The sequence below is a fragment of the Coloeus monedula genome (assembly GCF_965178545.1).
Source record: "Coloeus monedula genome assembly, chromosome: 5".
Lineage (NCBI taxonomy): Eukaryota > Metazoa > Chordata > Aves > Passeriformes > Corvidae > Coloeus > Coloeus monedula.
The window spans coordinates 48697186-48719805 of NC_138785.1; the positions used below are offsets into that span (position 1 = coordinate 48697186).

Below are 22620 nucleotides of genomic sequence, written 5' to 3' on the forward strand. Positions count from 1 at the left end.
GGCTTATTTTATTGTTAGAGAAGAATGGGAGAATAGGGCATGCTATGCAACAACAAGTAATAGGAGGGGAGAGCTCTGGAGTGAACTGGTAAGAAGAGAGCAGGTTCTGGGGCAGGATTTACAACAGGAGCATGCTGGACCAGGCCAGCAGGAAATACAAAATGGCAGCAACGCTATCTTGGGAGCAGGAGCCTCTTCCTAATGACTATTTCTACCAGTGAAAGTGCTGCTGGTAATTTGTCCCACTCACCCAACTTGTTTTTGGCATCACACACAAAAATTCCATTTGAGAGGACAAAAAGAAAGGAATCCAACTTCTGACATCAATATTGCAGTAGCTCCACATCCTTGAGAGACTAAGCCACTTGTACTTTGTATGGGTGTGGAGGGCTTTCTGTTTTGTTTGTTTGGGGTTATTTTCCTAGTAAGTACCTCAAAAAAATAAGGTTCCCCAGGAAATAAATGAGACTCTTCTCAAGGCCAGTTTAAAATCTAGAAGACCTCAGAGAGCTTTTGGGGACATGTTAGGGGGCATCTGGTCAACATATCAACAGATAATCTGACAAAGGAAAACACAAGTGTTTCCTGATGACAAAACTACAGAGCTAGGAAAAAAATCTTCATGTGGGAGGCTGACTAATAAGCTTCATAGTTATGCAGAAAAATACTAAATGCATCACACAGTTGGTTTTAAATTACTCTGACTTTTTCAGTACAGGGACCTGAGAGTCATTTTGCATAGTTGCAAGACATAGGATCAGTGGTCCATGACAGCCAAAAGGCAAGCAGAACATTAACAATTCCCAGGAAAAAATTAGGGAAAACTTAGACTACAGAGCAATTCTATGGCATGCCCTCATTTTGAATATTATGGTGCTTCCAGTGCATCTCAGAAATTGTACAACACAGAGACAGAAACAGGAGAAAGAAAAATTAAAATAAAAAAGAATGATCAGAAATACAAAGTGGTTCACGAGAGATTAGGTAACTCACTTTCCAGGCTGAAAACATCTCAAGGTGAGGAATACTGTGTCTGTAAAAGTGTGACAGATGAATAGGGAGTAAGTAATTGCTGTTTTTCTAAAATCAAAACTCATTGGCACTCAGTGAAATCAGATTTAAACAGCACAATTCCATCAGGGGGATTCTTGCCACAGGATACGGTAGAAGCAAACAAAACAGCTTCAAGAGACATGACCTACACAGAGACTTGGTGGCTGCAAAACACCTGCATTTGCATGATCCAAATGCAACCTTTGTGTCACGAAATTTCTCAGCTGTGATCAGGGGAGGACAAGAGGGTGCACCAGTGAAGGATCTCCTTCTAGAAGGGTCACTAGCCAGTGTGGGAGACAGGGTGACCATTATGGCAATTCTTATGTTCTTACAGCTATTGAAAAACCAAGTTAAGAGCCTTGCCAAATGAACTAAACCCCAGGTGTCTCATACCTATAAATGGATACTGAAACATCTTCATGTGCAGAGAGCACAAGTTCCAAGATTCCTGAACACACCTTTAAATTATTTTTATTACAGTATAGTGACTTTCTCTGCAGATGAAGGGTGAAAAAGAACTAAGGGTGGTAATGGGTGCTTTTCCCATTGTCTTTGGCATACAGATTGATTGAGAGCAAGGGCACTTCCGACTTCTTGCCTAGAAAAACCCCACTTACCTGAACTTGTAAATGTTTCTTCTCACCTGTGTGCATTTTGAACATTCTGCAGCCTGTGCTCAGGCACATCAGCAAGCTCAGGTATTTCAGAGCAAGAAAGATCTTTAGTACTTCCTCCCAAAGACACATTTTAAACCTGTCCTTCACACAGCCAGCTGGAGGCTGAGGTCTGCCAGGGCTGGGCTGGACATGCCCAAGCTTACTTCATTCTACAGTCACATCTGTAATACTTCAAAATACAAATCGGAAACCTTTTCCAGCAGCAAACGCTTGCCATTTACTCACTCCCATTCTGCTGCTTAGCTCCACAGATGCAGTAGATCGTCGTAGGCTCAGGCGCTGCTCTGAGCCGTGCCAGGCACGGAGCCTGCCCGTGTCTCGTGCAGCACAGCTGCCAGCTGTGGCCGGCGGCCGCCGCTGGTCAGAGCAGCTCCAGCAGCCCGGCTTCTCCGGTTCCGCGCCGCTCCGCTGCTCCCGGCACAGCGGGAGCTGGCGCGGCCCGCAGGGCTCCCGCTCGCCCGCGGCTCCCGGCCACAGGGCAGCTTCGGAGCGGGCTGGCAGCTGCGCATTCTCTGCCGTGTGGAGGAGTAGTGAACTTCCTGAAGTCTTCAGGGGACCCTAAAAACCACACTTCGCTCCTCAACGCAAACACACAGCCATGTGCACTGACTCCATGACACTGTACCAGCAGAAATGTTTTCTACTTACCATAGCTAAAAATTATTTTGACATTGTTAATAATCCATCATTGATGTTTAGGTATCAGCTACCGCAACCAAATTCACCCTTACTTGCATCTGTTGCCCTGTTTTAAAATATTAGATATCCTAAAATAGTTAAGATTAACAATTGTATTTAAAGTACAGAATTAGGCCAAGCAAAAGTATTTATTTTGGCATTATATTTATATAGAAACTAATTTTAGCTTCATAATTAAAAAAAAAAATTTAATGCATGAAATGTGCTTCCTCTATGGGTTAGTGGGAGTAGAAAAGAATGTGTATCATTCTGTGTAAGGAATGAATTGAAAATTTCAGGGTTTAGAAGCTGTCCATGCAAGATCTCATATCCTGAAAATGGAGTCCTACATGAGCAACTGGAAAAACAGCAACACAAAGGTTATACATTATGAATTTTTTGTTCTGAATAATTTACTTCAAGTTTTGGCACAGGAAATCTAACTCTCTATTTCTCCTTCTGTCTTAAAATTTTTCTCCTTTCAAGGATAAGTGAAAATTGTATTTCATTGAATATCCATTGCATCAGATGATCGTGCAGTGTCTTTATCATACATCCTTTGTTTACTGCAGCATCACATTATGAAAGTACCTCATACCAGTCTCTTGCTTTTTAGTTTTGCAAAGATATGCTTCTGCTAGAGAGAACACATGACCTTAGGTTGAAACTATGTATTACCATTCTGCCATGCATCTTAAAATCTCAGGAAATTTTGTATTGCTCCATCAAAAAATTAGCAGCAACTTAATAAAAATAAGTAAACAAGCAGGAAGTATTAAAACACTGATATATAAGTAGCATAGTACCTGGTATTTGTTAGTATTAAAGAGAAAAACCAGAAACAGATACTTTAAATCATGACTGCTACTGACTGATTCTTTTATACTTTTTTCAATTATCTGAAGTAAATACATACTAATTATGTTCCCAAGGATTATCATCTACTCTCTGGCAGCTCTCTCAGTGCTGTTAGATACAAGAACCTGTTTATTTTTCAGCATATCTTATAACCCAAACAGCTACACATTTCTGGCTTTGCTATACTGCTTGACTTAAGTTAAATGAAAATACTAGTTGCTCATTTCCCTCATTATTTGGAAAGAAAGAATAATATGCTTGATAGTCTTGTGAGCTGGAAATCTGTACCCTGGCCAAGGTTCCGGTTTTAGGTTCTAATGCAGGTATTCAAAGATGCCTCAAAACTTTTGTACGGTGCTGATGGTTCATGTCCAGTTCTGACATCACCCAAAAAAATACTTGAAAGTATAAACTCGAGGTATATGTGTGTCCAAGCCTGCCCTGGCTTTGCTGAATTAGCACAAACCCAGGGCAAGGGTCTGAAATGGTAACAGGATGCAAATTGTCCCATTTGTTACTTTGAGATTAAAACCCAAGGATTTGTGGATTTCTACAAACATAGGCAACTAAATTGCAAAAAGTAAAACAGTATTTTTGGACCTCCTCTTTCATGTAAGAGATTACAGAGAACTTGTTCTGGTTGTGAGTCAGGAAGCTGCAAGTAAAGCCTTCTTATGGCAGGTCTGGTGTGTTTACGGGAGCCAAGGAACTGAGCTGGACCTGCCTCCTGCAGATGGGCAAGGTCCTCACTCAGGGCCACAAACAAGAGTCCCCCATGAGAGAACAAACAGGTCTTTTAGCTTCCAGCAAACAGTAGACAAGTGAGGATTTCTTCTTGAATCGCAAGGAGGCAAGAAAGTTGTGGGTTCAGTCTGGAATATTAATGATTTCCCCAGGTTTCTGCAAATCTGCTTAGCTTTCATTAATCAAATCAAATCACTTTTCATTTACACTTTTCTATTCCACATAGCTGTGTTCCAAACAACTTTAGTAGAGAAAAAACCCTGGAAAGGTCAGATTAGTACCTACTTGGGGCTCTAAACATGCCTACTAATTTGGGGAAATACAGAAACATTCAGGACCAGGATTTTTGGTAGCTTTACCAGCTATAAAAGAGCTGAGGCAGATTTTTGCAACCCTCTTCTCTCTGTTCATGCACATTAGTAACAACTAACTTGGGGATAATGCTACCAGCTCCTTAAACTGGCCTGCTTATTTTTAAGAAATTGTGAAAACAATTATTTTATAGGGTTTTTTTAGAAATGTTCATAATGAAGCATTCAGACTCCTGGTGCTTAACTTATGGTATAAGAGGGGGTTTTAAATGTTATTTTTAATTTGAGGAAGAAGAAAAAATTTACTTAGCTTTACAATAAACATTGGGTTAATTCTCAGTTATTGACAAATATACAGGTATGATGGCCCATAGGAAAACTTTAAGTATTTTTTAACACCACTGTTCTGTACATCTAGTCACATTGCTTCCAGCAACCGTAACCCTGCTGTCAGCTCCAGGACACTTGGATTCAGTTAAAAATTCCTAAAAGTCATGGCAGTGCAATATGAGCAAGCTACTCATGGGTGACTGGGGAGCTGCTATGAAACCATGAGACTGTAAAGGCCCACTCTGAAACAAGGGGGTACTAATGGAAGATATGCAGGAAAAGAGAAGGAAGAAGATTGAATTCCCATGGCTGTTTAGTGAATCAGGGGCTCAACATACACATTATCACAGCAAACTAAATGTGATCCAACTCTGACAAAACATCAGTTCCCAGTACCCTACTAAATTAACAGCAATGTTTGTGAACTCTCCTGCATTTAATATGTATTAAGGATGTGAAATCCAAAGAATTTAAAATTGATTGATAGCAAACCAAACTTGTTCAAGTACAAAAAAAGTATGTCCTCTGAGGGACAGTAACTAGATGCAACAGAATGAATGGGTTATATTCAATCTAAAAATGCTATCTATACACAGTGTTACCTCAAGCAGAACAACATTAATTGACATGCCTTTTATTTTCTCCTCTAACAAAGGAAGAAAAATTATAATACAATTTATTTAAAACACTGTGCTTGTCCACCCAAAAATATTAATGTGAGGCAAGACACTTTACAGGAAGGCACCATCATAGGAATATGCTCTATTATTATCCTCTCAATCTTCTGCCTCCTGTTACTTGCATAACTTACAACTAAGAAACTCTGTGAATATTTTCATGATAAAGCTAATCAGCTTTGGAATAGCACACTGAAAACCACAGCAATGCAATTCTGGCAGACTGTATTTTCAGAGTTCACTCATCACAGCCATAAGAAGCATTCTCTACAAGGTAAATTTCTGATACAACTTCAAGATTATCCAATTAGCACATTTTGTTTTTAGATCAGCTTTTCTGAAAGCAATCTTCCTGTTCTGATTATTTTAAGTAGCATTTGGCTCCTTAGGCATCCTCCTCTTTCCCCCCTTGGTAGGCATGTTGTTTTTCAGCTCCAGCATGTGCTATCAACTTCATCATGGTTTTTGCTCCCGTATCGCCCAAACTTCCAAATAAACACAATGCTGTGAGATGAAACTGCACACGCGAGAACATGAAAATCCCTAAGTGAAGGCAACATTTTGATTGAGACAGAGCAGGTGATGCAAACACCAGGAAATACTCTTCAGTTTTGCCAATGTAGCTCTTTTCTCACAGGCAATAATAATAAAATGTTCCATTGATTGGGATATCTTCTCCATAAATGATGGTTTTGTCATGACTTGCAAAATTTGAGAAATACAGTGAAATATACAGAGCCTAACATTAACAGTCAATATATCATGCAAGGTTTTACCAAAGTTTGTCAGGTTTAGCCTTCTGCACTTAAATGTAGCTATTTTCAATACCTGCAATTTAATTCAATTATTTCCTTCAGAAATGACTGTCTTTAGAAACCTGTTGTGGGCAAGTCAGAGTATCAGTCTAAAAATACAGCTAGCACTATGAAACAGTTTTGAAAAAGTTATGGTTACTTCTGTGTCTGGCTCAGCTCCTCAGCCCTTTTCCCCTCAATAGTTTAGTAGTATTCCTGACATTACAAACCAAGTATGACAACAATTTTAAGTTCCCAGAATATCACTTTCAGACAAAACAAAGTCAGAGGTAAGTTCTACAGGTAACTTTTAATGCAAGTCTTGAAATTTGAGAAGATTCTTCCCTTCTCAACACATGGGATTGCATTTATTTACATGTATTTTTACCTTACGCTATACGTTCATATTACCAGTTACCCTTTTCATTCTTAAACAACAGCACAAATGGTTTATAGTCATAACACCTCACAATAGCCTTGTATTCCATTTATGCAAAATTTTTTAAAATTAAGCATAAATACATCTTTTAATCTTCTGGCAAGTCAGGATTTTCTCCTCATTTATTAATAGCTGTGTCTGGCAGAGCATACCAAAGGTGAGATACTCATGACTAATCTAGATGAAGTTCAAGTTAGCTGGCAGGAGGTAATTTTCTTCAGTTCTTCATTTGGCTCTTACTCGTCCCAGGTATCTCCATATTTATTTACTTTAACTAAAGAAAACAAAAGAAAAAACAAAAATAGTCACATGATAGTTTAACTGCAAAAGTTTATCATATAAGCACCAAAAAATATAATGAAGTGCACTGTCATCTGAAGTGGTGCATTAGGGGAGTGTCAGTCACAGAACAACAGACATCTAATTAAAGCTACTTTTGAATAAATGGGGAGAAGAGTTTGTTAATCATTTTACCTTAATGAATTAATAGTCAGTCAGGAGGCCTACTGTGCTAATTCCTGCTCTACAGAATTTGTAATTACTTTGAAACAAATGTAACATGTAGATGAAACAAAGACAATTGGAGGAAACAGGCAAGGAATGTTACAATAAATAATGAGGCTACATAATCTGGTTATGTGCACAGTTGGATGGATTCAGGATAGTTCGAAACATTCAAAGACAAACAAACAGAAATCGGTAATCCCTACTAGGAAACTGCTCAGCCATTATTATTTGGCAGCTTCTTTTAGCATAGGAGTGAGTCAGAGAGGAAAAAAACCTGGGTACTGGTCTAATGGCCTCGTACAGAAGTGTGTCACTGTAAGTGAACAACAACCAGAAAGTGAAAACAGGCTCTCTTGAAAGTGAGCTGCAAAGTCCTCTGTAATTGACTGCCATCACTGAAACTGTTAAGGATGGTCTACTTGATCCAGTAGAAATGCTGACACTAGTCAGGCACCCCTTTATAAATCCACTTGCAAGTTTATTACTAAGCTCACTGTTTCTTAGTAACTATGCAACAGAACAAGTGGAATAGAGCAAAATGCCTGGTCCTTGTCTCAGTGAGCTATCAGCAAACTGAGCATAATGCCCTGCCTCTCTTTGGAGCGACTGATATTGCAGTGAGACACAATGAGAAGCTCTTTCAAAGTATGATTTGATTTCCATTTCTATTAACCATGGCAGCTGAACAGGCCGCACTCATTCCCTGGGAAATGGGCCAGTCTAGATCACTATGCAGATGCACATATTTGTGCCGTGGCAAGGAAGGGAGAAGGCACCGGCAGATGGAAGTTAGGGATTGCTTAAAGCTGGTTTAAACATAGTTTGGTTTCCCTTCTGTCCTTGCAAGGGAGGGCAGAAATTACCATCTCCTATTTGGGAGTCTGGGACCCAGAGGTAAGAGGATGAACCAAGGGGTAGTGACTGAGAAAGTATGAACAGGCACACAGCAACTAACATGTCCAGTATGATACAAGAAGCTAAATCGGATCTTAGCCCACAACATCAGTGTAATCCCTGACCTGCAGATTTAAATGTACTTGCACGTGTAAACCATTCCTTAACTTCTGTATTCCCTCCTTACTACTTTTCCCTAAAAATGCAAAGAAATACTTTAAGAAGTCAAGAGATACTTTAAAAAGTCTGTTTACAAATCTCATGCACTGCTCAGTTTTATTCTCAAAGCCCAGGTACAGCCTTCAAGCGGAACACAGAAATATAATAGAAGAATGCAATATTTGATCAACATTTTATAGAGATCTTTTATATACCTCAAGTAACTAAAAATAAAGTAACAAATGCACATTCTCATTTCACAGCTGCAACATTTGCCATGGAATATGGCAAGGTTTTCAGAATGCTGCTTAGCATTTCTGTGTATGGTTTTCAAGTGACATTTCCAGGCTATTTGTGGAGAAGTATCTTGAAAAAGAAGCATTCTCTAAAGCCATGAAGTGTCAGCCGACAGAATTTAAAAGCAATCTGAAACCACAGCTTCAATAATTTTTTCATGTCTCCTTTGGCACAATCACATGATAAACGAAAGCCTTTTATCCTTGAAGTAACAGATAAAAATCATTACACAAAAATTGTTTATAAATTTTCTTTCAAGACTGCAGATCTGTCCAAAGATAGATGATCTGCAGAAAGTAATTCACAAGCATCAAAGAGACTGACACTCTTAAGCAACACTCTTCCAAAGCTTGATATTACCACTTCAGAACTTTTTGCTTTAATACACTCTTCTATACTTACTACCACCTGTTATGCCTAATAGGAGACAACAGCTATTCCTAAAAGTCTTGTTGCAACATGGCTGACAAGACTGAGCAGTGCACACAAACCCAAACAATTCAAGGTGACTGGTCCATCACTGTGTTAAATGGTAAAACATTCCTCTTGCTACAATCATTTTACAGATGCCACATTAAATTTAAAAAGTTCTAGAACAAGCAATTATTAATTGCTTCTGTGTCTCCTTTTCAAAAAATTGATTGAGTCAGAAAAGTTGTCTGAATGGTGTCTTATTCTTCAGGACATTGCATTCTTATTTTGCTCTGTAAAGTTTTCTTTTTCACTGTGAAAACAAATCTCAATATTGCTGCCAAATACCGTTTCCTTCCTCTGGGTTTTAATGTAGAAAATGAACCTCTACAAACAATGCCTCTATAGAAATCCACTAATTTCACATGAAACAATTCATACAAATAAATACCCTCCCCTTCAAACCATCAACCATGTGCTCTATTTTGAGAGAACAATGCTATCTAAAACACACACCCCCTTCCCATAGCTAAAACTCTTTGGTATAGCTCTGAGACTTCTTTGTTGAAAGAGGTTTCTCAATATACTCAATGAAGCAAAAACTTACAAGCTTTTCAGTCTGGCACCAAGCAATATGGCTAGAGAAAAGGAATTATTATTTTCTATTGGATGACCTAAATTTTTGAAAAAATAATTAATCTGAAATAGGAAACTACAGACAGTATGTATCACATATGAGATACCTACAGATACTCTAAATATAAATTGCTTTAAAGGTATGCAGAATTAAGCTTTGTGTTGCGATCATTTTTAACATTATGGCAAATATTTGAATTTAGCAAGTATTTCTGTAAATCAGAATATTACCTTCCTTAGCTGGTTTTTCCTGTGGAAGCTTGCTTGGAGTTTCTGCCTTTGGTGGTACCATTACATCATATGTTCCTCTGTGTTTATTCCTTAATTCCTCATATGTGATGCCTTTTTTTTTACGACTTTCTTCTGGAACTGGAGCAGGTTCTGAAAACAAAACAAACAGAAAAATACTAAAGATGGCATAACGCACCAAAATTTGGCTTCAACATGTTATAGAATAACAGTTAATTACTGCTTAATCCCAAATGAAAAGGATCATGACAGCTGAAATTCTAAATACAACAGTGAGTGTATATGGTCTTCAAGTAGTCCATTCCTTGTATCCTTTCCATTTTGTCAAACTGTTTTGAAACACTGGCAGCTAATTAATTTTCTTCATTTTACCGTAAGAAAATCTAACTACCATGTGCGAGTTGATGGCTAAAATAGTTCTGGTCCCTTTATCTAAAATTTATGATAATTATACATTTGAGATATATATGATTTCTGAAGAGAAATCTAGATGAAGCTCAAGGGTTTGCATTAGGGCTTTAAATTTTGTTTACAAAGAATTAGGACAATATCTATCACATGTTGCCTGCTGAACATTTGATCCTTTTATCTATATTTAAAATGCAGAATATTGGATATATAATTTTACCAACTACTGATATTTATGATGAAATGCAGTAACAATTTTCTTGACACATTTACATCTGATACTTTCACATAATTATAACCAAGTTTCATGAAAGGGCTTTTTTAGTGAAATAAAACATTTTTCATAAAGAAGTTGAAAAATCCAAACTAATTCAAAGTACAAAACTTTGCATTTGACAGTAACTTCCTCCTTTGTGTATCAGAGACACCTCAATTCAGAATCCTGTGTTTCCCCTGCAATAGCTGAGGACAGTTCATACTGGAAGGAGGGGAACAGCAGCATGGTACCTGAAACCCATTTTAGTTCTCTATGAGAAAATCAGGCTGTTGGCGGATAGAACACAATATACATTCAGTTCCCCAGAGACATAAATGTTTGTCACATTATGAAAAAACTTTAAAAAAAGTTTAATGTCCCAGAGTTACAGCAGTATGCAGCTACACCCCCACGGATGGTGGAACTGCAATCATCTTGAAATGGCCACAGGCAATTTGTAGGCTGTGGTTTATTCAGTAGAGTGAAGGCATGGCATATTCTCCCTTCTTTCAATCAAAGAGAACTTTCAGTCAGGCTGAGGTTTTTTGCAGCTTTAGTTCCACGACAGATAACATCTTGTAAGTTAATTCAGGATCTTTACTTGCAATTAGAGCCAGAAAACCCTGAATTTAGTTTACAGTTAGAACACAAAATAAAATTTATATTCATCTTCTGTGTAAAAACAATTCTAGTAATTCTTCAAGCTCTTTCACTCAAAACCACTATATTGTGCCATGTGTGTTTGCATAGGGTGAAAATACATAGTTTAGTAAGAGCAGTATCTAAAAGAAAGGCAAGAGTCTTTGCAGTACAAACTGCTAAATACTAAGACTCACCTTGAACAGTGTAATCAGTAATTCCTGTAGGTGAAGATTCGTTCAGGGAAGCACTGAATGGAATAGGTTCATAACTTGAGAGACCTCTATCTGTTGAGCTGTAATCATCTGAATAGCTAGAAGAAAGTGGGAATCCAGCTCTTGAAGATGATGACTCAGTAAATGACTGAGAAGGTATGTCTGAAAATTCAGATTTCCGACTGGAACGGCTGGAAAAGAATACAACTAAATATTAAATACAGAAGTACTAAAGTTAAAAATGGAACTGTAAGAGTTAACAATACTTGCAATTCAAGAAAATGTTCTTTCATTTTAAGAAGAGAAGTTTAGTTTCCAACTGAATCATCATCTTAAAAAAATTTTGGGATGTTTTGGGTATTTTCTGTACATTGCAAAGATTTCTGTAGTCTCTTCCCCAACATTCTTCCCTTCCTCAAAGAATATTAGCTCATACCTCCAGAAGAGGAGACAAAACCTATTGCACTTTACAAGACTAAAGTTACAATCCTTTTTCCCAAGGAATCTTCAGAAAAAAACACCCCACATCAGACACAAATAGTACAGGGTGTGCCCATGTAACTAGTGGTAGTATGAACTATAGTTAATTTTAAAAGCCTCTTAGGAAGAATTTGATATTTAAAACCCTTCATCATTAGAAGGTGCTGTAATTGATCAGTACTGAACAGCAGAAGGAGAACAAACAGCTATCTTGGGGGAATTAAATTATGAAAATTAATCAGGTTGCTGAATTCTGCAAAAATATTAACGAATTTTCTCTTGAGAGGGGAAGGTAGTATCATATAAAGAATATTCTGGAAAATGGTGCCAGATATTTTAAAGTATTCATTATATTCTTAGAATGGCCATGCAAGCCACTACACAACATGTCCTTCTATCAGGAATGCCACCACTTGGTGCCACTAGAACATCTCTAGAGTATTTATTAATATTTTACTTTTAATTTCTGCTTAGCTGTACTTTTAGTTTCCTATGAAAAACATTTGCAATTAGTCTTTAATTGTCATAATAAACATACAGAGCAAAGCCATTTTATTCCCTAATTATGTTTTTAAAATATATGCAAACACAGCTTTAAGAACTACCTAATCTCTTAGCTCTCTGCGAATTTTTAACTGCAAATCAAATTACCAAAATACATTAATTAGTAGACATACAATGCCCAGGAAAGTGTAATGATTTCTGTTGCTGGTTTAAAAGGGTAGCCTGTATGGGTAATAATGCAATTGAAATTAATTTAAATTATTCATTCAACCAAGAAAAAGGAATTTATCACTTAGGAAATAAAACTTTACAGATACAAATGGGCCATTAATGGTTGAAGGAATTTATTGGTGTGGCAGATGATGGTACTTAAACAAGTTCTCATGTAAACACAGTTAATGAGCATGATAATTTCGTATTAGAAACTGGAGGGGGGTGAAGTGGCAAGTCCAACTCCAATTCAGCTGATTCTATACAGTAAGTGCATGAAGTGGTAATTCCTAAAATTATGTTTGATGTCATAAAACCATAAACATTTCAGAATAAAGGTAAATCTTGCAGACAAAATATAAACTGTCATAAATCTGAATTTATAATGTAACTAAGAATTCAAGCAAATCTTTATAAACATTTAACAAATCTCAGCACATACATAGGAAGACTACGACTCACTATCCAAACACTATTCTCCCAGTTTTGAATCAAGGGTTTAAGTGACATATTCTGAAAGCAGCTTGCAATTAAAAACCAGTTGAAGTAGAAAACATTCTGGAAGAAAACAGGAAATAGTTTTAAGAACCTGATGACTTTCTCATATGTACAGCATAATGCTGTTACAGATGTAAGGGATTTAAACAAACAGCAGTAAGTTTGACCACCATACTTCTTCCTGCACTGATATTGTTTACTGAGCTCTTTCCTTTGATAAACACTGAAATCATTTCCACCCTTTTCCTACTTCAATCAAACTAAACCATGGGAAAAACTTCCAGAATGTTACACTATTTTATTTCAGTTAATTTAGTTTACTTCTAAACTAAGGAGGCAACTTGTACTGTCACGCTTCTGTAAGCAAATTTCATGGAAAACACTCTTAATTTTACAAGGAATACAGTTTGCTAAGTAAAATGTTTCTTTTTCTACTCTTTAATCAGTTGTATGTAAAGAGCTCAAAATACATATTTTATAGCTTGTCAACTGATATGAATACAGATTCCTGAAAGGGGTAGATTTGAGGTAATGGGGAATGAGGAAATGTGCAGCTCTGAAGGTGTTTGAAAGCTGCAAAAGTTGTATTGATCTGTTAGTGTTTAAAATACCCTATTCAAGAATACGTTATAAATTTAAAAGATAATTAAATTCTTACTTAGGTGAACTATGTCTCTGAGCTTGTCGTAGAACATCTCCTATCGGGGAATCCTTCAGTTTCTTAAATTTCTCGCTACAGATTGGCAAGTAGGATATCTTTCCAGCCAGGTATCCACACATTCCAGCAACTTTTTAAAAAGAAAAAGAGATGGGTTTTATATGCTGCACTATAACATTCAACATAGTTTGAAAATAATAATTTCAAATAAATCATGTAGTATCTTGAATAAAAGAAAGAAAACGAGTTTAGATCTAAACCAAAAACATGCAGTAATCATCTCTGCTTCTTCTGCAGACAAAGGGTACTAAAACCAAATGCAACAGCTGAACAGAGACATAAAGTAATGATTTAGACATGGTGTGAACATCAGATGATTTCAGCTAGTACTTGATGAATTAAAGGTGACCAAAAAAAGAAAAATAATTGCATCGTTTTTTCTCAAGATGCAGAAATCACAATTAACTACCAAAGATGAAAAACCAGTCAGAAATAAATACAGGCAGTAAATTCTGCTAATTTAATCCATCAGAACAGTCGGATCCTGAAAAGGCTTTCACTAGTATGAAGAGGGGTCTAAATAAACTTAGCATTAGACTCAGTATCTTCTGAAAAGCATTCTGTGATTTGGCTGCCAGAGGGCAAACAACTAAATTGGCTGAACCCTTGCACTCACTAGGCAAACACTTTCAATTTAGTGCATGAGCTCTTTCCATCTGCTGCACAGGACATAAGAATAAATTATCAAGATAGTTCTTTCTGGGCTTAAGACTTATGATTTCCATCAACTGGCTCCTTCAAGTTTTATGAGTGGCTCAGTGGAGTATGACGGATTCTGTGGAATTAACAGTTTTGTTGTCGACTTTGTAGGAGAAAATGATTAGACCCTTCTTTCATGTGCAGTGAATATTTCCTAAATAGAAAGACTAAGAGTCTTGATTATCTTTAAGTCAGGAAGGAGTTAATTACCAGTAACATTAATCACCTGCTGTTCTCAGCTATAGATTACATTGTCTGGGAATCACTATAAAAGGGGATTTTACCCTAGCCTGCTGTACTGGTACTGAAATTGTGATTCCTGTTCTAATGTCTTATTTTCAAAAGAAGGGTAAAAGTCCTTTTCGAAGGGAATAAAGAAGAACAGCCACAACTATGAGTGAAGTTTACAAATGAAGAATATAATGGTTTAGGTGTTTAGTAGGTTAAAAAACCCCAAGCATCTCAAATACAGTAAGTATGTGCAAAGAGAAAAATTACAAGCCCTTAAATCAGCCTAAGAAGAATTAAAACTACGTATTTAGCAAAATAAAGCTTAACAGAAAAAGAGATTAAGAGAAAAAGAGAAAGTCTTTTTGCTTGAGGCCTTCTAGTCAAGAAAAGGGGAAGTATCCCTCTGGAAGATGTTTCACTCAAAGTAATTATTGGCTAAAGTATTTGGTTTATTTTATTACAGAACTAACAGCCAGACAATCCACATTTTCTAAGTTAGCACAGTAAATTACATATTATTGTTCTTTGCTTCTACATTCACTGTGACAAGATCTTAGAGAAGCTGATTAGATATGGCCAGGTCCCACTGCAAACTAACATGAAGACATACAGGCATATGAATCTTCTCCTTCTTTGTCAGAGAGAGGACCAATAGCTCTCTGCTATGTTGAAGGGGATGCTGTCAATGTAGTGAATCAGCCATGACTAACTAGAAGTTTCAGTAAATAGGTCTGAGTACCGAGAAAACTACTGAGAAAAGTATAGTAATTCCTACAGGCAGAACATCCTGGCCAGCCCAGCTGCACCTTATTTTTTCCCCTGAATTCAATAAATTAGCTCTATTAAATAAGAAGAATGTGGCCCTTATGTGTAGGAGTGATTGGGGAAATAGCAGTTCTATTATTTATTAGAAATGTTTGTTATACCATTGTTTGGTGTTCAAAGAAAGTAACCAAAATTTAGCATAAACAACTGGGGGCCCTAGTCTCTCACATTCATTTATCTGCTCAAGCAACACTTCCTTGACCACAAATCATAGGGTTTACCCTCTTCCCACTGAAGTAAACTGGCTTTATCTGCACAGATTGGCAAGATGGCAACTTCCTGTTTTACTGTCCTGTATTACATTGAAAAGGTTAATTTATTAAGTTAATAATTTATTTTTGATTATATTTAATCCAAAAATCATTCACATGAAATTGCTGTTTTCCTACAATTGTACGTACATAATGTCCAGGGAAAGAAAAGGTAATTAAAATAGCCTGAATGGGACACATGAGATACATGAATAAAGACCTTCAAATTAGGAAGGGCGGGGTGGGCGTATTCTGGCAATGTAATTTAAAGTGAAGTTGTACAGTATTTATTTACAATGTTTTTATCTTAAATGATTATGTTACATTTATCAAGCGATTTTATACAAACCTTATAAAAAAAAGTTGTCCAAAATCCACAGTACAAATTCAGACGGTGAATAAATCACTGAATCATAAAATGGTTTGTGTTGCAAAGGGACCTTAAAGATCATCTAGTTCCAACCCTGCTGCCATGAGCAGGGACACCCTTCACTAAGCCTGGTTGCTCAGGTCCTCATCCAACCTGGCCATGAACACTTCCAGGAACGAGGCATCCACAACTACTCTTGGCAACCTGTCCAATGCCTCACCACCCTCAGTAAAGGATTTCTTTCTAACATCTAATCTAAATCTCTCCTCTTTTAGTTTAAAACAATTGTTCACACTGGGCATTAGGAAAAGGTTCTTCACTGAGAGGGTTGTCAGGCACTGGAACAGGCTCCCCAGGGAGAAAGTCACAGCAAGCCTGTTAGGGTTTGAGGAGCATCTAGAAAACACTCTTAGTCACACGGGGTAGTTTTAGGTAGTTCTGTCAGGAGCAGGAAGTTCAGACTCTGGTCTTTATGAGTCCCTGCCAACTTGAGTCACAGTGAATTAGCCAGCCAGTCTCAGGGGAATTACATCTGCGTAAGAGACTCCAGAACACAGAGCATGAATACAAGCTGAATTTGTATGTAGCTTTTACTTACATGCAACTTTAATAAAAGAGCCAAATCTTGAGGTATCTCTTAGAACACCTGAAAATGAGGATGAAATCAGATATTAAGATAAGATATATGATATTACGTAAGATATATGTAATCAGATATTAAGAATTAAGCTGAAAAACCTCAACTGTAGTTATGTTTGTAGGTAGCAGGTTACTCTTTTACACTTCATGTTAAATAAAAAAATCCTAACATCTGAATTCCCCAAAACATTAAAGAATCTAGGAATTATCTCTTTAATCATATTTAATCACAGAGTTATTACACACTGAGAACATATTGGTTCATAATCAGTGAGATATTGCACTTGCCACACAACATAAAACACACATGAACTTGATTTTAAGTTCAGCTCCCTCTTTATGTTGAGGAACTACAAATCATGTAGCTGCAGAGTCTGAACTTTAGTTACAAGTAGATTGGACATTATATTATCATCATAACTTTCCTAACAGCAGAAAGATATTTCATCTGAGCAAATCCAAATGAAATGGACGTATTTTTACACTTTACCTTTTCTAATTAAGAAACTAGTACCAAGCATGCTCACTGCAGCCAAAGGAAAAGCTGTGAAGAAGAAAAAAGCTGCTTAAAATACAATTTGCAATATTTTTAATCACATTTAACAAAATATGCAAAAATGAGAGTTGCTATGCCTTCCTAAGCTCATTTGTATAAGAATATAAGGATATATATATATATATATATAAAATTAACAACCGGTATATAAATTATCAAACATTCTTGATTCCAGTTTTTAAGACCTACTACAAATTATGTGGTACTAATTAATGAGTCATCTAACCTGCATTATACTTCATGCTTCCTAAAATACAAAAGCTGGTGTCAGATGGAATAAAGCTCTCCAGACAAGACTCCAGGTCTAGCTACAACTGCTACAGCATCAAGGTGCAGAACTTTAAGCTAGAGAGGCACACACAGTTCTTCATGACAGAAGGAAGTTATAAAGAGGCCAGTGCCTCTAAAAATTTTTGATAACCAAAACTCTTGATGTTTTAACATAAGAACTTTGGAAAAAGTTTACATCTTATAGAGCTATAAATCAGATTGATTAGAATTAGGTAATGCTTTATTCACCAGCAAATTAAAAAACAGGGCAACTTTTTCTGTAGCTTACAGATCAAATTATACAACCTGGGGTTAGGGTCAGGAATGCATAGAAAACAACTTTATGGAAGACCATCACTGCCTACCACAATCAGCCTAACAGTTCACGTCAATTTTTATTATATTGAAAGGCTTTGGGTGGCAAGAAGCATTTGAAGATGGCAAAAAAAAAAAAAAAGGTATACTTCTTTCAAGCAATGATAACTATTATATTGGGAAGATTAACTGTACAACTATTCATAAGGACCAGATACAGGGACAATGAAAAAACAAACATGACAGAAGACTAAAATTATTTACGTTAAAGATTTAGATATGCCACAATGAAATTTAATTTCATGCAAATCTGAAAATATAGATGTTACAAAAAGGCTCAGTGACATCTAGGAGAGAAATTTTTGCAACAGCACTAGATGCTTATAGTGTTTTGATGCACACAGTTTGCTAATTAAGTTCATATTTGAAGACAAATCACATTTTTGGAGAGCAAAGTATTAAAGAATACTTTGCAAATTAACAGTTTGTTCCCTCACAAATCCTGACAGGTCTAAACTAGTAAGGAGTCCAACCAGCATCTCAAGGTAAATGTGACTGGATGTCACTTTTAAAAAGAAGTATTGGCTCCTTTGTTCAAAGCAAGATTACAGCAAAACTTCAGAATAGAGACTAAAACCTTCCAACTTATTAGATATTAAAAATCTGATGCTTTTAGAGATTCCAGACCTAGATTTTCCAAAATTTGCAGTTCTAGATTTTCTGAGCTATAGAATGACAGCACAGATTTGAAACTGAATTGTAAAAGAAAAAAAAACCCAAAACCAAAAACAAACAAGGGGAGGGTGGATGTGTTGAGAAAAATACATTCAAAAAGAACTTATTACAGTTAGACATCAGTCTAACTCTTAGAAGTTTGAAATTATTTATAGACCCAACACAAATATTCCAGATATCAAAGACAGGTTATACGAGTATGTGAGCATGTAAGTGACCTGAAGTAGTTAGATAAATGAAAACTGGATTCATACATAAAAATTAATATGAATTATTCAACTGTAAGGAAAAAACCCCAACAAAACAAACTTAATAAATCAGAAAATATCAGCAGAAAAGTACTTTTTCTGCTTCAGGAACAAAATAAATCTAGGGAAAATAATGGAAGGCTGGTATATCAACAGCATATAAGGATGGTAATATAAGTACCCTAGTCAAAATTGTTTTATAGGAAAAAAGTTATGTCAGTATGATTTGATTTTGTTAGCAAGATTAGAAGTGCGAAAGATACAGTTGTAGATTGTAGGTAGTGTGAATTTTTAAGGGTGTTAGAACTTATATGATAACATGATTACAAACTAGTAACTCCAGTAAAGCATGTATTAAACTGAATTGTGAAATGACTAGCAGCAGAAGCTGTCAAGAGAAACTGTCAAAACACAGAGGGTCTGTAAGAATGAGTAAAATTTGCTACAGCTTGGAATTTGAATAAACGAACTGAAAATACACACATTTATAGTAATTTCAGTGAATAACAAAAGCTTACACAATACAAGGTGAGGAGTTCAGGGCAGTCACATAAGTAGCCTCTTGCAAAGGGGAGTTCAAGCAATATGTGTTTAATACAGTGAATACAACAGTTTAGTATGTGTATGCAGAACAGGGAAGCAAAGACAGGAGACCTAGAAAACAGTGATGGACTTTAGCCTCTCCCAGAGAGATAACAGCACAGTACACAACCTCTGGAAAAAAAAAAAATCTGTTACTGTTGTAGCTCCCTAAAGAGAAATGGCTCCAGAAACTAATTTAGGGCTTCCAAATACTATCTACGTGTTGTTTCTTCAGTGACTGTATAAAGATGCACAGGGCAATGAGCTACATTGCCCAGCAGCAGAACAGCTCGGGAACAACAATACTCTCCCCTCTTTGTCTTTCAGAAGAGACATTATCAATAAACCATAACCAATCATCATTGTACCACTAAGGGACCTGCCTCTTTTCACTTATAAAATTATACAGAAAATGGTTATGTTTTAGCAAATATGTAGAAGATTTCCAAGTATTTGTGTCAAAGTGGATGAGGAGAATGCCAAACCAATGGAGAAAGACAACACAGAACTTTGAATCATTAATTCAAAATCACAATGCCTTAGAAGCTGTCCCTGAAAGTACTGGCTTCCATGAGAAATCAGAACCCCAGTGTGCTAAAATTAGCAAATCAGCTGCTAAATTCTTCATCCGTCCTGGTTTTTGCCAAGCCACCAGCATCAGGAGTAACCTCCTAGTGTGTGATAAAACAGCAGGTAACAATCACATCAAAAGGCTTGTTCAAACCCCATGGCCAGGTGTACAAAATCAAGTATGCCTTGAGCCTTTGGATTACAGAAACTATGCCCAAACATCTGGCTATGCACAGACACAGCAATTTTCCCCAAAAGTTGAACTGAGTGACTACTTATATATTGTTCTCTTCACAAGTCTCAATAAAAGTGAAAAGCAATGGTTGTAAGTTAAACTGTTTTATTCTTGCATGCTAAAGATAACAATAAAATTTTTTTAAAAAGCAGAAATAATAAACAAAAAAACTCCCCAGTAATATAAATGAGACTCCTTAACTAGATCTATTTTCAGACTTTTAATAAGCACATTAACTTAAAATATGAAGAGATCTTGTTATAAAGCATGAAACTTAGAAATCATGTTGCACCTTTTATGAAACTCCTGCCCTGCAAGCTCTTAGGAAATACTACATGGATCAGCATTTGCTGGGACGCAGTTCTAGTGCATGTGAAGCTTGTTAATGCAGCATTGTGCTATACTGACCCAGGCCCTCCATAATGCCTCAGATAACAGCAAAAGCTAAAGGTGGAAGGAAAGTAACCAAGTTTACCAGCAAAGTGAACTTACCTCTATACCGGAAACTCTCTTCAGCACATTCCTTGAGGAGTCTTCTTTCCTCCTCTGTTGGAACATAAGGCTTAGGTACTTCCCTCTTCCATCAGGGAAATAAATTAGAGAAGAATGGACAAAAGAACAGTTTGGGGACATTTTTCAATCAAAAAACTTAATGTCTAGCTTTCACACCTTGTAGTTTCCATTCTTTCACCCAGCTATACTTAAGAAACCAGTGCCTTTTGTCCATGCATGTCACATGAAAAATCATTAAAAAAATCGAATGCTTCTCAAAATCACAAGAGAGCAGAAAATACTTTGTGCATAGTCAGATCCCAACTCAGCTCAGTCCTTTTACTTCAGAAAAGCCTGCTTTGGTCCCTCCAACCAGCCTTCCAAATAGCTGAAATCTGACAGGTCATTAAGTGCCTTTTTAAGGTATTTCTCAGGGTTTCAAAGACACAGGGTGTGTTGTTGGTTCACAGGGATGTAATTCAACGAGAGCTGATCAGCTGTTTCGCCAACGAGTGAGAGGCTTGTGTGGAGGTGCCTGACCCTGTCCTGCCGTGAGAGCCGTGCCGCCGGGCACGCTGCCAGTCGCACAGCAGTGAGAAGGCCATGGGCACCACGAGAATAGAGAATCACGGAATCAATTGGTTGGAAAAGACCTCTGAGATCATCTAGGACTGAACACCACTTTGTCAACTAGACAGTGGCACTAAGCGCCACGTCCAATCTTTCCTTAAACAATGCCATGGACGGTGACTCCAGAACCTCCCTGAGCAGTCCATTCCAATATCTAATGACCCTTCCTGTGAAGAAATTCCTTCTAATGTCCAATCTAAACCTCCCCTGGCGCAGCTTAATACTATGCTCTCTTGTCCTATCGCTGGTTGCCTGGGAGAAGAGGCCGATCCCCACCGGGCTACAGCCTCCTTTCAGGCAGTTGAAGAGGGTGATAAGGGCTCCCCGAGCCTCCTTTTCTCCAGGCTAAACACCCCCAGCTCCCACAGCCCCTCTTCATAGGACTTGTACTCCAGACCCTTCACCACCTCTGTTGCCCTTCTCTGGACATGCTCCAGCACTTCAGTGTCCTTCCTGAATTGAGGAGCCCAATTCTGAACGCAGTACTTGAGGTGTGGCCTCACCCGTGCCGAGTACAGGGGGCTGGTGACTTCCCTGGTCCTGCAGGCCACACCATTCCTGATACAGGCCAGGATGCCATCGGTACCTGAGCACATTGTTGGCTCACGGTCAGACATGAACATCTCCTTACCTCCTGCCAGGACCCCCCCCTCTCCCCGACCCCCGGGAGGCCTCAAGGGCACCGTCCCCGCGGAGAGCTCAGGGCAGGGGCGGCCCAGCGGCTGACAGGGATCCCCTTTCCCTGGCCCGAGCCCGCCGCCTCGCCCCTCGCAGAGCCGCCCCCAGCCCCGCCAGGTTTCCCCGCGGCAGCGCCGCTGAGCCAGCGCAGTTACCTCGGCCGCGTCGCCGCCGGGACCCGGTCCCTGCCCGGCCTCCATGGCCGCCGTGACCCGGAACTGCGCGCGGCGCCGCGGGGCGCAGTGCGCGTGCGCACAGCCGTGGCTCCCGCGGGGCGGCCCGAGGCCGGCGGGGCTGGCTTGGCGGCGCGGCGCTGCCGGCGTCGGGCACAGGCCGTGTTCTTGCGAAAGGGTAGCAAAAAGATTTTGTCTGTCCGTGCCTAGCTCGAACTGTAGGTACGTTACCCATAGGTTTGTTATTGCTAAAGATGCGTGGCTAGAATTTCCTAAAAGGAAAGGATCTCTGTTGCCTAAAAAAAGGGCTTTTCTGAATCAGGACTAAGCAAGGGTCTGGTGGGCAACTCTTGAGCTCGGAAGTGGTATAAATTTGGTAGTTGATTTGATTTTGATCTGGTGGTAATTTTGATTTTGATTGTCTTGAGGAGGAAGACTGGGAAATTGTGTGCTTGCTTATAGCTAATGCCGTGGAA

The 22620-nt window shown here is 38.0% G+C and overlaps 1 protein-coding gene across 1 annotated transcript; it reads right to left on the minus strand.

Moving 5' to 3' along the window:
* Positions 1 to 6416: 6416 nt before the first annotated feature.
* Positions 6417 to 22194, minus strand: OCIAD1 (OCIA domain containing 1). Its single transcript, XM_082282627.1, has 8 exons — positions 22127 to 22194; positions 20664 to 20748; positions 17151 to 17204; positions 16620 to 16667; positions 13586 to 13715; positions 11218 to 11426; positions 9700 to 9849; positions 6417 to 6838 (listed from the first exon to the last, which is right to left on the minus strand). The coding sequence occupies exons 1-8, from the start codon at positions 22169 to 22171 to the stop codon at positions 6801 to 6803; spliced, it is 759 nt and encodes a 252-aa protein (XP_082138753.1). The 5' UTR covers positions 22172 to 22194; the 3' UTR covers positions 6417 to 6800.
* Positions 22195 to 22620: the final 426 nt, after the last annotated feature.

Coding starts and splice junctions, on each gene's coding strand:
- OCIAD1 (XM_082282627.1), bottom strand. CDS start 22,171: ATGGAGGCCGGGCAGGGACCGGGTCCCGGCGGCGACGCGGCCGAG. Junction 13,716..16,619: donor CTCTTTTATTAAAGTTGCAT/GTAAGTAAAAGC, acceptor CTTTTTAAAAAG/TTGCTGGAATGTGTGGATAC. Junction 6,839..9,699: donor GGAAAAACCAGCTAAGGAAG/GTAATATTCTGA, acceptor TGTTTTCTTTAG/TTAAAGTAAATAAATATGGA.